The sequence below is a fragment of the Anas acuta genome, chromosome 14, assembly GCF_963932015.1.
Source record: "Anas acuta chromosome 14, bAnaAcu1.1, whole genome shotgun sequence".
NCBI classification, from domain to species: Eukaryota; Metazoa; Chordata; class Aves; order Anseriformes; family Anatidae; genus Anas; species Anas acuta.
In genome coordinates, this window is record NC_088992.1 from 4,132,972 (window position 1) to 4,146,389 (window position 13,418).

At 38.6% G+C, this 13,418-nt stretch overlaps 1 protein-coding gene across 1 annotated transcript in view; it reads left to right on the top strand.

Annotated features, from left to right (window-relative positions):
- The first annotated feature begins 2,356 nt into the window (after positions 1–2,356).
- Positions 2,357–13,418, top strand: part of SPOCK1 (SPARC (osteonectin), cwcv and kazal like domains proteoglycan 1) — a 286,277-nt gene continuing 275,215 nt past the window's right edge. The window contains exons 1-2 of the mRNA XM_068698036.1: positions 2,357–2,563; positions 2,869–3,036. Coding sequence (XP_068554137.1) covers positions 2,869–3,036 — 168 coding nt within the window. The 5' untranslated portion in view covers positions 2,357–2,563. The remainder of the gene's footprint in view (positions 2,564–2,868; positions 3,037–13,418) is intronic.

A 13,418-nucleotide genomic window follows, 5' to 3' on the forward strand; every position in this document is an offset into this window, starting at 1 on the left:
AGGAGCTTTTTACATCCAAAACACCAAATAGTTGGTATCCACCGTAGAGAGATTTCTACTATTATATTCTTGGATCAGAATTAGAGGTAATTGTAGCACTGTCCAATGATAAAAAACAGCTGACAGGGGTGTTTCAATTCTAGTCATGGATGATAAACAGCTTGGAGGTGAAATGCTGCAGCTGCTGAATGATAGAGATTGCTATCAGGGTTAAAGAGGAAGCCTGTGTTTTGCTGGATCAAGAAAGATTAGCCATGTTTTGAATATGGGATTATGAAGTAATTAAATAAATGAAGACACATTTCTGACAACTATTACAAGTAAGAATGCGATTACTCAGTTTGCACACAATGCTTCTGTAATTTATCATTCGGGTCTTTGACTGGCAAGCATATTAACCTGCTTCATACTAAGTGAAGTCAACTGTACTGAACTGTGTACTCAATTTGGCCTGCTGTGCTAACAAGTCTGATTTACAGGAGTGAACTAACTGCTGATATAAATATATAAAAGGTAGAACTCGTACAAATTTGGTGGGAAACAGTGTTCTGCTGCTGTCTACTAGCCTGGGTCAGTGGAGGATTAAATTGATCTGATGTTCAGTGGGATCAAGAAAGTAGTAATGAGTGTATCTACATAAAACTGGTAAGCATGGATATAGTCCCTTGCACATAAAAATCCTCAAGTATTTATCAGATAGGGTGATTTGTTTTAGCAGAGCTCAAATGCAGCAATGTCTTAACTTCATGAGTCAAATGGAACTGTATATGGCTGAATGGCAATAGATTGCCGTAAAGCTCACTGGGGAAATTTCTTAACCATAAGATTTAAGATGGTGCAAGAGCTTTAATGTCTGTGCAGAGAAGACAAATTCTCTGTTGTTAAAAGCCTTACAGTAAAGACCATACAGGAAGAAATAAATAAATAAATATAACTTTACGGTACTCTGTTAATCTAAATAAGAAATGAGAAAGCTTGTGTTCACCCTACCAGGAGGAAGTTATATAAACCTTATCTGTCACTGAAACTAACTGAACGACATTGGAGAGGAACCCTGGACAACCTTGAGAAGAATGGTATAGTCCAATGTAGAAAGGAAGGTGGAGCAAGGTGCTTAGATATGGATTTACATCCATGTCTGCAGGGCTTTGCTTTGGATTTCGTCTATTTGTTATTTTTATTGGGTTATATTTTGCCCTCCTGCAGGCATGTAGCTTTCATTAGATTCTATGTGCATCAAGGGGAGAATGCAAGATGCAGTACTTATGTGCGTATATGCTTGTTCTCTACTGTTAAAATTAATAAACCCTCATTTTTATTTTATTTTTATTTTTATTTTCAATCCCAGTGGCTTTTGTTGTGGTTATGTGGTATTTAGGAACTGTACTTAAAGTCAGATCTAGGAACAGAACTGTATGAGATCTGTGCACTGTATGAGTTCAGTGCACAGATGCAACAGCAAAATATTAATAACCTTGACCCTCTCCTGTGTTCCTAAAGAACCCTCTAATCCAACTGAAAAAGTGGAATTAACTCTGTTTTCAGCTTCCTGGGAGAGAAAAGGCAATATTTACAAGACAGCTTAAATAACTTCCCTATTTCCTACCCCTTGAAATGTTCAAATTAAGAGTGGGAAGAGTGCCTTCCTCACAGGTTTTGGGGATGGATTACAGCAATAACCGATGGCTTGGGCAGTGCAAGGTCTACCTTCACTACCCATTGTGTGGGGACAAAAACGTCTTCACAGAGTGGGGTGAGCTGATAAAGGGAGGGGAAGCTCTTTGCCAAAACAAATTATGAAATCTGGGATGACTTTCATGCCTTTGAAATGTCATTACTTCCAGATATTTTGAAACCATTGCCTCTAAATAGTCATGTACTACCCAGGGCTTATTACAGCTGGTGTTTGCAGGGCTTTTGTTTGTTTATAAAGGGCAGGTTTATGGCTCTGGAACACATCGGGGTGCATCAGGAGTGAGACTTCACTGTCAGTCTCCGTGATGGTGCTATCCCAACATCCCCACGGATGCCCTCCCCAGCTGCCTCCTCACGACTCGAAGCTGATCAGCAGAATTTCCAGGCCCCGTGTAATGTCCCTGCGGCTCACTCATGGGGACTGCTCCCCACTCTCCGCAAAGGGAGCCACCTTGCTTCCTTGCTGACACATCTGCTTTGCCGGGAGGGAGCCAGGAGGGCATTTTGTATCCCTTCCCCATCCGTGAAGAGGTTTGGGGAGTGATCCTGGCCCAAGAGGCTGTTACAGACAGCGAGACGGTGACGGTCGGTGACGGGAGGCGCCTCGCCCTGCCCGTTACCTCAGCAGCGTCCCGCCGCCAGAAGATGTCGCCAGACCTCGGCTCCTGGCTCACGCAGAGCCCGCAACCGCTCGCTCTCACACACACACGCACACACACAGCCGCACACGCCCGGAGCCGCTGACGGAGCCTAGCGGGGGCTCGCCGGCTCTCTCCGATCCGCTGTCCGAGCCGCGGCAGCCGCGCAAAGGAGAGGAGGCAGCGGCGCCCGCCCTGCTCGGAGCCGCGGCTGGCGGCACTGCCCGGAGGTAGGGGCTTGGGCTCAGCCCTGGCACCCAAACTTCGCGGAGCCAGCGCTGGCTGCTCCCGCGGGAGGCTTTGCTGGGGTGTCGTAAAGCTTTATTTTCCCCTGGCCGGTGCCTCTGCCCGGCCGTGGGTGAGCTGTTTTTGTTTTTATTGCCGTCGCTCCCCGCCCCGCACGGCTGGGCGGGCAGGGTGGGTCTGAGCGGAGCTGGTGGCTCCGCAGGCAGAAGTTGGCGAGGGGCGTGAGGGGCGAAAAGGCCGAACTTGGGTGCCCTCAAACTTCCCCGCTCGAGGAATCCTCTCCTTGCAGATGTCGGGGGTGCTGGTCCTCGCTGCCTGGTGCTTCCTGCAAGTGGAGAGCCGGCATCCCGAGGTCATCACGAGTAGCAGCAGCCGTGGCAATTTCCTGGACAACGACAAATGGCTGAGCACCGTCTCGCAGTACGATAGAGACAAGTACTGGAACAAATTCAGGGATGTAAGTACTTCTCCGTTTGCTGTACGCTCCGTGTTTGTTTGGTTTGACTCCAGCATCTTTTCAGTGGGTGGCTGCTGGCTTTTAGAAGATGTGGGTGGAAGAGAGATGCAGCTCGGGCTCGCGGTTGCTGCGTGCGTTAAGGATGTTCGGAGCGGTTTGGAAGCTGGACACAGTCCTGGCATTTTCGATTACCCCATTGATCAGGACGATTTTGGCTCGATATCAGTCTTGCTGAAAGCGTAATGGTCTTCGGCTTTCCTTTGGGGAGGAACTTTGAGAGAAGTTTCTGTGCCTGCTGCTGAAGAGGCTAGTTAAATGTAAACGACGATATTGCGTGTTTAAGAAGGGTATTTTTACCAGTTTGAGCCACCAGGTGGTAAACACTGAAGCATTTTTTCACCTACAGATTTGGTGGAAAATATTTTATTGTCAATTCTGATCATGGATGTTTTGACACTGGTATAGGTTTGGAGGAAGCGATGCTTTGACTTTTTTTTTTCCTTCCCAGCCTAGAAAATAGGGATGACTTCAAGATATGTTATGACATGTACCTGCACAAAACAAATCACTTTCCTAAGATTAAGCTTTGAATTTCCCTAGATTGAATACAGTTGGGCATGGCAAGACTAGTGGAAGGCAAACACAATGTTTAGAGCAAATGTAACATTTCTGGAGCTCCTTTTGCTTCTGTTGCCTGTATGTTGAAAAATCTTTCTTGGAGTATACACAGAAAGGCCTGCTTCAGTGTTTCTAAGGCTGGATAAGGGAAACATTGCTGTTAATGATGATCAGGAGCACACTGAGGTGAAGTATTCTTGATTGCATGGGATTTGTGCACTCTGGCTGCATTGTGACTATAGGAAAGGGACAAGGACGTAGTTGGCTAGCAGTTCTGCTAGTACTGTTCTGTAAGTTTGTTGTGTGTGTGCTATTTATTAATTTATTCTCATTTAAGTAGTTCAGGTGCTTTGTAATATATTACAAAGTTAAACTTTGATATTAGACATTTGTTGCTGTGGTCTGAATGTTGTACCTTACTTTGCAAAGAAGTTGAGGTATTACGGTTAAATGTGACCTGTCTCTGCTTAGCTTATTCTCTCTACGTTTTCTGGTAGTTCTGTGTCTGAAAAACCATTCTGTACTCTGAATTTTAATATAACAAAGTATGGACTTATCAATAGCACCAACTATTATATCAGAATGTACATTTGTATGCAGTCACTATGATGATGTTCACCTATTGGGACTCTTGAAATTCTCATAATAGGTTCCCCAAAAAGCCTATGCTTAAACAGTAAGTAGTATTTTATTAAGGGTATTCCACAGTTAATATGGATTCATAGATTTTTACCAGGCTCCAAGGGAATCTTTGTGATTAGCTGCTTTATTCTTCTGGGGAATGCAGGCTGAAGATTTCTCTTCCTAATTCCTACACAAGACTTGACATGACAGTTCAACACCATCTGAAAATGGTAAATTGAATGAACGCCTGGCAAATTCAACCAAAATGTTTTTAATTAGGGACAGAATTCTAGCAGATGACTCTCTACATCTTTCAACAGGCTCCTTACAAATAGAGACTTTGTATTAAATTATGCTTCTTGAGCTTAAAGTTTGTATTTCATTTTATGCATTTTTTTAAAGTCTGAAGTCTTTGCAACTTCTCATACCCTTTTCTGTCTCACAGGTGCAATTTTCAGAGGCATGATTCCTCTTCATAGGGAAGATATTCATTAATATTATCTCTTTCATGTTCTAACGTTTCACAATTGAAAATTTTTTTTAGAACTTCTGAAAATGCTAACAAAGACTGTAAAGCCTCAAAACTCTCTTCCATAGGAAGAACAAATTTATGGAAAAAAAAATCTTAACAAGTCCTTTGTCAAGCAGAGATAAATAATATAAAGTTTGTGCAAAGTTTAGATATTTTTCTCCTCAGCTGTTTTAATGGTTCTATTTAATTACATCAAAACCATCGTTACAACTGTGTGTGATTGCCCATGAAGTATTCTATGTGGCAAACTAATAGAGACTGCTAATCTACTAAGCTTTTTCAAAGAAAAAATATAAAAAGTTTGTATAAGTAATTAAACTCTTAATTATGTATTTTTAAGTATTGTATTTTCAACCAAAGTGATTTTAATGCATCATAATCTTCTGTGAGAGTTTCTGTTCACACCCAATCTGTACCATGCATAGGTACAGATTCTGCCAGTTTGGTGTAGGAATGAGAGCACACTTCTTGTGTGCAGAGATGTCTTGCTTTGTGGCTGTGTTGCTTGGGAATGGGTTGTTAAAATATTTTTGTAAAACTGCTTAGTGAAATGACACACAGCAGTATTAACTGCTATGTGTGGAGTAGATTAGCATTTCATTTGTAATTGTTGAATTTGCAGGGAAACTGTTTTCCCATCTTCCCTTCATTCCCAAGCTGTAACTGTACATCATTACTGGATGAAATTCTCAGTGTAGGCTCTGTACAAAAGTCTGGAGTATAGAAGTGGTGTTTCAGTTAATACCTTATTGGATCTGACACTACAGCTGCTACAGAGCAAAGGGCCTAGGCCATACCCTACAAATCAGCAGAAGTAATTTTGCAGTAAAAATAATAATTACCTTTAGTAGCTTTCAGAATTTGATGTCACATGATATCAGGTTGCACAAATATTTACATAATTGTGTCCACATGCACAGTAGAAGAAACACAGCACATATAGATCTGAGATTTAATTGTTGTGGCTGTCGTCACTTTAAACTATTTGTTGCACATATATGCGTGCAACACAAAAGTATGACAGATTTACATGCATATATGTATGCACAGTGCTGCACTACCACCTGATTTCTTTACGTATGGGATATAACTGAGTATAAAATTTTAAATAGAGATTCCCTCATCTTTTTCACTTATTCTTTTCAAAATCAATTGGTTGGTCAAGCTTATTGAGCTATGGTCCAATATGGCCTGATTTGAGAAGACAAGTATTGATTGTTTTCTCAAGTATGACCCATATTTCTTTTGGGTAAAGACAGTATGGTAGTTGCCCCTAATGGTCCAGCAATCATTACTCTTCAGTGAAAAGACAGCACAGAAGTACACCTCATTTGAACGCAACATTATAAACACATAATCAGGCTAAATTTTTAAGTTTGACCGAGTTTCATAATGTAAAATGATGCCCTATCAACATTTTCAAAAGGCCTCAAGATCTGGTACAAACAAGACTTGACAATGCAATGTTTTCATATGGTTTGAACAGAATTTGTGCAATATTTAAGGGCTTCAGTTTTAAGACCAAGCAAAGCCTGCTAATGAATAGTAAGACCAGTCTGACTGATGTGTTGTGAAGCACATGCTCCTGAAAATCTTGTGTATGGTCTATTCATCCAGTATCAATAATGGCATAATGTCTCGTGTATTGATATGCTTTAAATATGGTCTGAACGTGATATTCCTGTCTGTCTTCTGCCTCTTTTTCCTAGTGTATCATGGACTTCCTATGTGGCCAGTGACAAAATCTCTCCATCTTAAGTGCCATTGTATAGCTGGGGATAAGAGTGTTTCTCTCCCTCATGACTTTGTGTTGAACCATACAAAAGAAAGAACAGCACTCAGCATTTGTGGCTATGTGGAATTTTATTCATTTAATTCATACACTGAATGTGGTTTGAATGCTTACATAAGTACTAAACTAGACCTAGTCAGTTACTTAAGTATCTGAAAACTAAAAACTAAGTCAATATTCTTACTAGAAAAAGAGAACAGTAAGCAAGCTGCAGTCTGTAGGAAGCAACTGCAGATATTTTCTTTGTACACATTTGAGGCTTGGAAAAGAAGACTTTGGGAATATGAGAGGTAAATTAGACCTTTAGATATGAAAACAAATGTTAAGGCCTCGATCATTCGATTAAATCTGTTGAGAGAGATTCTTTGACTTAAGGGGAGCTTGAGTGCAAATTCAGTACCTGACTGTGAAGTGAATTCTTACGAGTCTTAGAAAGCATTTATTATGTGAATAGCCATACACATTACTCTAACAGGTCACACTGCAGCATCTCATTCCATTCATAGAGGTTTGGCACAGAAGGCACAGGATGAGTCCTCTTAGTGTAAGGCCTGTCTTAACCAAATTATATGAACACACTAATACTATTACTTTTACTTGGACTTATGTCTATTACATTATTAATACTTACATTAAAAAGAGGCAGTAAGTTCAACTAGCTATGGATTAAACTGCAAAAAGGGGAAAAATTAAATGAACTTAAAGGATCTAATATAAACCATACAAGGACTTTCTAAAAAGTTGCAAGCTAAGAATCTTGGCATGACCTGGTTTTGGTGTGTGTTTATGCATGGAAGATTGCCAGGCTATGTTCTTCATTAGCTAAACTGTTTCTCTAAATTTTATTACTTGCAGAGTTTCAATTCACTTCAGGTTATCGTGTTAGTAAACCCATCCGTGATATGCTTTGAGACTATGCATGCCTAGGAAATGAGACATGAAATCTGTGCATATAAAATTTCACACACTTACAGTAAATAAGTAGCTGAATGTAACTGTGAGAAGCATTAACATTTATAGATAAGTGGATTAGATTATATATTAGGTTTCTAAGGTTGGCACAGACCACCAGCCCCTAATATGATTCACTGAAGAGATGATTTTGTCAGTTATTCATGTACATCAGCTCTCTGAGCCTACTGAGTTCACCCTGACCCTAAACAGAAATGCTGCATTAGGTGGTATAGCAAATACAGGCTGAGGGAGCTGTACTGTTCCAGCATTGCCATTGATGGACATTGTGCTGACCTCTTCATGCTTCTGTACCTGCTTTTCCTCTTGTTGCACTTTTCTTCTCTGGTTTGTTTAGCCCCAAATTAAGAGTGCGGTAGTGAAAATTGATAGCAGAGAGTTGGAAAACATGACCAATATGGAGAAGGGCTGGAATACCAAGCGGGCAGAACTGGAAGACCTTGAGAACTCAAGTAATTGAAATGAAATGAAATTTAAAAGTACAAAGCAGAAGGTCATGGAACTGAGAGCTGAAATGAATTTATTCTGGGTCCTGGCAGCTTAGCTTGAAATAGATGAGAGAGAAAACCTGTGTACATTTATTGATTTTTGCAGAGTTATTCTAAGTAACAGAAGTAATGCTACTCTAAAGAGAACAAATATATTGTTGAAATGCATAAGATGAAAGATTTCTGGTTCTGTTAAAGAAAGAAAATTATACGAAACATTTAACTAGGAATATTAAGAGCATAGGAATTGACTTTACTTACATAAAGCTAATTTTGAAAGAGTAGATTTGCTACAGAAAGTTTATTGAGAGAGGGTTACGAGAAGTTGACATAAAGAAAGGAGCAGAATATAGCCAACAAAAATAATTTTATTCCTGACTTTAGGACAAAGAGTATTAATCTACTCACAGTTAGGTTTTTAAAAGTTATCTTTTTAAAATTCAGTTTTAAAATGGAGCTTGTATGTTAATAAAAAAGATTGTGGTGTAGTTAATGTAAAACATAATCTGGATTCTGTGATTTTTTTTAAGAGGCCCTGGATTTTTATTTCATGTATCTCTTCATTAAGATTAAATCCCCATGCAGATGGCTGTCTTGCTTCCTATCCACATGTTTTTAATCTGGTGGAACTTGATCTCAGATACCCAAATAACGCAAGTATCCCCAGATCCCCTGGCATTTTTGAGCTAACAAGGCTGGAATATAAATATGATTGTGAAGTACAGCTGAGATGTATCTGCCAAATCTGTGTGAAGTTTAAAAGAGTAGCAGAACATAAGACCAAATTTGTCCAAGTGTAATTCACAATCAGCTTCTTAAAACCAGAAGAGACATGATTACTAAAAATGCTCTTCTCAAACTTGACACGTTCCTTCAGCAGTGGACAAGGGGAAAAATAATGGCATTTATGTCAGAATAATTAACTTGGAAGGTACGGAGAGCACACTTTTAATGGTTAACTAACATGTATCTAGCTTGCCTAGGAATGACATAAGACTCTAAAGCTGAACAGGTCAGTAGAAAATTATCGTATTAGTTTCTATATTATATGTTTCAAGTCCTAAGTTGAGCAGTAACCTTGCAGAAATCTTCTGTAGACTAATCATATCCCCAATAAGGAATTCTGTAGGTCTGAAGTTTTCACTTACATGTTTTACAGTTCTTTAGAGTACTGTAGTAGAATTCTTGGATTCTACTACTTTCTCTTCCCCGTCTCCTGAACCCTTAAATTTTACAGGTTTTCTTTTCCATAGGGTCTGTCTTTATTACAATTTTTTAAACTGTAGTTTTGTCAGATTTCTGTGAATGGAGTCTTCTGTTATATTTCTGGATTTAAATTCTATGTTTTAAGAGTTGGAGTGGGAGCTATAGGAAATACAATGATGTGAAGAGCATGCTGCACCTTTGTAAGTACAGAAAGAAAGTTTTTTTGTTTGTTTTTTTTTGTAAGAGAAATCTTTTGCTTCTTGTTACATGTGGAGTTAAAATTGAATTTTAAAAATTTGGAAAAGCCAATTTTGACAAATCACAATGCTAGTCCCTCATATATGCAAAATTTCATCAAATCAAAACCCGGTACATAGCCATGAGATAATACTTCCTACAACTTGTGAGTTTGTACTTTTATTTGTCTTCTGTACTTACAGTGTTAAGCAAGAGGCTAGACATATGTAATTTAATAGTGTGGGAGAGGTTTGTGGATAAAATACAAGGCTACCTGAATATGGGGTGGTGCTAGTGAGCTAATTTTACAAGAGGCAGGACTTCATGAGGGAAATGTAGGTGAAATACTACATTTGGGGTATGAAAACTCTTTTTTATTTTTGATAACATCTGTTTATTCAAAGACTGTTTAATTATTTCTTTCCCCATATTATCCAAAAAAAAAAATCATCCAAAAGATCTTTAGTGAAGTTCTGTTGATGCTGATGACCAAGTTCTCAAAGACTTCAGTGATGCCTGAGTTTGTTGTATGCCTCGTTTTCCTGTTAGACAAAGAAGACTGTACATGAAAGGCCAGTTAGTTTAAATGGTTATTTTTGTCTTTTGGAGGACACTATGTAGTTGGAAAAGGCAGAAAGATCAGGTTTTTGGCCAGCATAAGTAGTAGCAGCTTCCTGGAAGAATCAAACTATCTGAAAATCAAACATGTTCAGTCTGCAGAAAACACACTTGATAGATTCCAACCAAAACAAAAAAGCCAAGCTAAAGTAACGCCACTGTCTTCAATGTGAATTTCTGTACTTCCAACACTTTGTTGCAGCTCTACGTGGGGCCTTATTGCTGCTGTGTTACCAAGCCTTAACTCTAAATAGTCTGTCACCAGGTAGATTAACGCCAGCAGTTATCATTGGTAGATTTGCTGTTGCAGGTTGGCAGCTAAAACTGAATTACATATTTGGACTGAACATCTAATGCCTAATGAGTTTCAAGGCTAAGATATGATTCAAAATTCAGTTTACAGATAAGTAATTGCTAAGCTACTGAATAGAGGTTTTGGCAGGAAGTAGATTGGTCTTTATCTGTCACTTCTATAGCTTGGTTTGTAATCCAGAGTAACAGAAAATCATTCTCATTAAATGGATACAAGGGGGCTTCAATTAATTCCGTGATCTTGGCTGTCCTCTTAATGAACTTAGTGTCATAAATCCACTTCACTGATTGCTTTCTCCTGGGCAGATAGAAAAATACTTGATTAAAAATTGCTGTTAAAGTAACTATCTCAGACTGGTTTTCAAGAAAGGTTTCAATATATCATGGCATACAGTTCAATTGTGGCCAACATTGGAATTGATAGAGGTAGTAATATTTGTCTGTCTATGCAAGTTATTTTGAAACTGTCTAAGGAAATTCAGCTGCATATGTATACAATTTAATCTGAAATTTCACAGCATACCTTGTGATAGTTTTTATATGCTTCTTAGGTTGGAGAGCTGACTTCAGCTTTCTTTCTATAAGTTTCCTTGTCTATTCAGAAACGTATCTCAGTATTGTCTCCTGCTACTTGTATACTGCCCTCTATGTCTTTCTCTTCTAGTTCTAATGGTTGAACCTGAACAGAAAACCAAAGAAGTAGGAAGGACAGGCTTTAACTTCTTCCTAATGGATGCTTAAAATGATCATAGCAGGGTTAAGAAATGAGTCTGCAGCTGAGACAGACTGAACTGCTTGTTTAAGGGAGAGAGGGGAAAACGTTTTTTGGAGTAGTGTTTCTGTGTCTACTAGGGATATTTAGGTTCCTGGTAGAACTTGACTGTATGTGGTATATGTTAATAAAAATCAATTTCAGAGACTTCAACAGTGCAGTGGCAGTGATTCCACTTCCATTTAAATTTTCACTCCCTGAAGGTGGGATGACCAGTTTCACATATTCTTCTTATACTATCATTCCCAGAAGATGGAATTAAAATATTTCCACCAACCTGCACTACAGAGATTCTAATCTGTTCCCTCTCCATCTTATTGCAGGGGATGTGTATTAGTAATCCATTTACCTGAAAACTTTGCTGTACATTTGCATGCACTGTAATGATATGTTAAAGAAACTGCTCTGAAATATGCCCACTTCATCCAAGACCATTACACCTGGTAGAGTGTGTTCTGGCAGAGCCCTGTTACTCGCCCAGAGCTCCTGCAGGGTCTGAGGCCTGGCGCGGTGCAGAGCTGTCTGGTGCTGAACCCTCCCTGGGGCCTCATTCCATCTTCAGCAGCTCCTACTCTTTTTGTGGCACCCTTTACCACATCTTAAAGCAATTTTCCAGTGTGGTTAGGCATACAGAGATGTACATCTGGGTTAGGCGGTCGTGGGAGCAGAGGACAAAGCTAGCTGCAGAGTTATCTGTCAACCTAATACTAAATCTAACAACAAAATTTATGTTGTACAAGTCCCAGGACAATGCAGTTCTACTGGGTTGTGTACTGTATTTGAATAGAGAAAGATGAAGGTTAACAGGTTGGTATTCTTCCTTTGGGTATATGTGCCAGTATCTGACAGCAGTACTTAGTGGGTTAAATTAATTTTTTGTTTGATAACATAAACCTCACTCAACATATATCAGGGATAAATTATGTCATTTTTTTTAATTTTTTTTTAATCCCCCTAAGTGAAGCTGGGCTAACCAATCTTTTTCATGCTAGCTAGAGTGTTCTTTGTTTGTTTGTTTATTTTGTTTTTTAAATACTAGGTAGATACACCTCTATTTTGAGATCATATTTAAGGGGGATTAGATATTTTCTGTTAAAGCAGAGATATAATGCAAAGCAAATTTCCTGCATCTTGTTTTATCTTAATGTTAAGCTACATCTGGTGAAACTCATGAGTCTTAGTAAGTTTAAAAAGTCTACTGATCTTTTTAAAACTTCCTAAAGGTGTTGCTAAAAACAAACAAACAAACAAAAAAAAACCACCATGAAAGAACACCAGAGTGTTGCCTTCAGTAAGGATATCATAGACATGGGATAATTAGTGATTTAAATATAGAATTACCCAGCATATTCCTTAAACACAACCGTGAATCTCCACGTTATGGCTCGCTGAGGTCAACAGCATCCAAAAAAAGAATTCTGTCACATCTAATTTCAATAAATATGAACTGGAAAAATACCACACAACTGTCAGTTATGCATATAACAGAAGCTTTGCCAGATGAAGAAAACTGGTACACCAGATATGTTTGTTTATAAAAGAGTATGTAGTAATTCATGTCAATAGCCACAGATTTATTAATATGAACACTTACAAAGATGCTTATATAGCAAAGTTGTCAGCTGCGACAGGATGCATAATGTCTTATTTTCATTAAAATATGAAGTGAGATGTACTGAAATGACAATTCTTATGTGACACAATTGTTTATTTTTATATCTGGTTTCCTCTTCTTTTTATAAAGCCTTTGGTTCCTCTCATGAAGAGGTGCTTTGTGTATTATGCATGTGTCATACCTTAATAAATGTTAAAATGATTGGCAGAGTGAAGATTTTGTGGCTTGTAATGAATTCCTTATAACCTAAGATAAAAGGTAATATTTTTTCCCCAGAGACACTGATGTTAGTGATAACAAAGAAGTGTTTCCTATCCATGTACAATACCTTGTAAAAGAGAAGTGTGAATATAAGTGCAAGAAACTTTATTGGGTATAAATGGACAATTATGGAGCATTTATAAAAATATAACAAAAATTTCTAGAACTATTTTAAAATATATTGAAATTTCCACTTCTGAAGCAACATCTGCCATCACCAAGAATGCCATCTTCATATGGAGGAAGAAAAAGCAACAACAACAAAAACACAGCTTCGTAGGGGCTATCAGAACTTTTTGTATTAGTAAACAAAGAACCTTAGGTTTTTTGTAGAG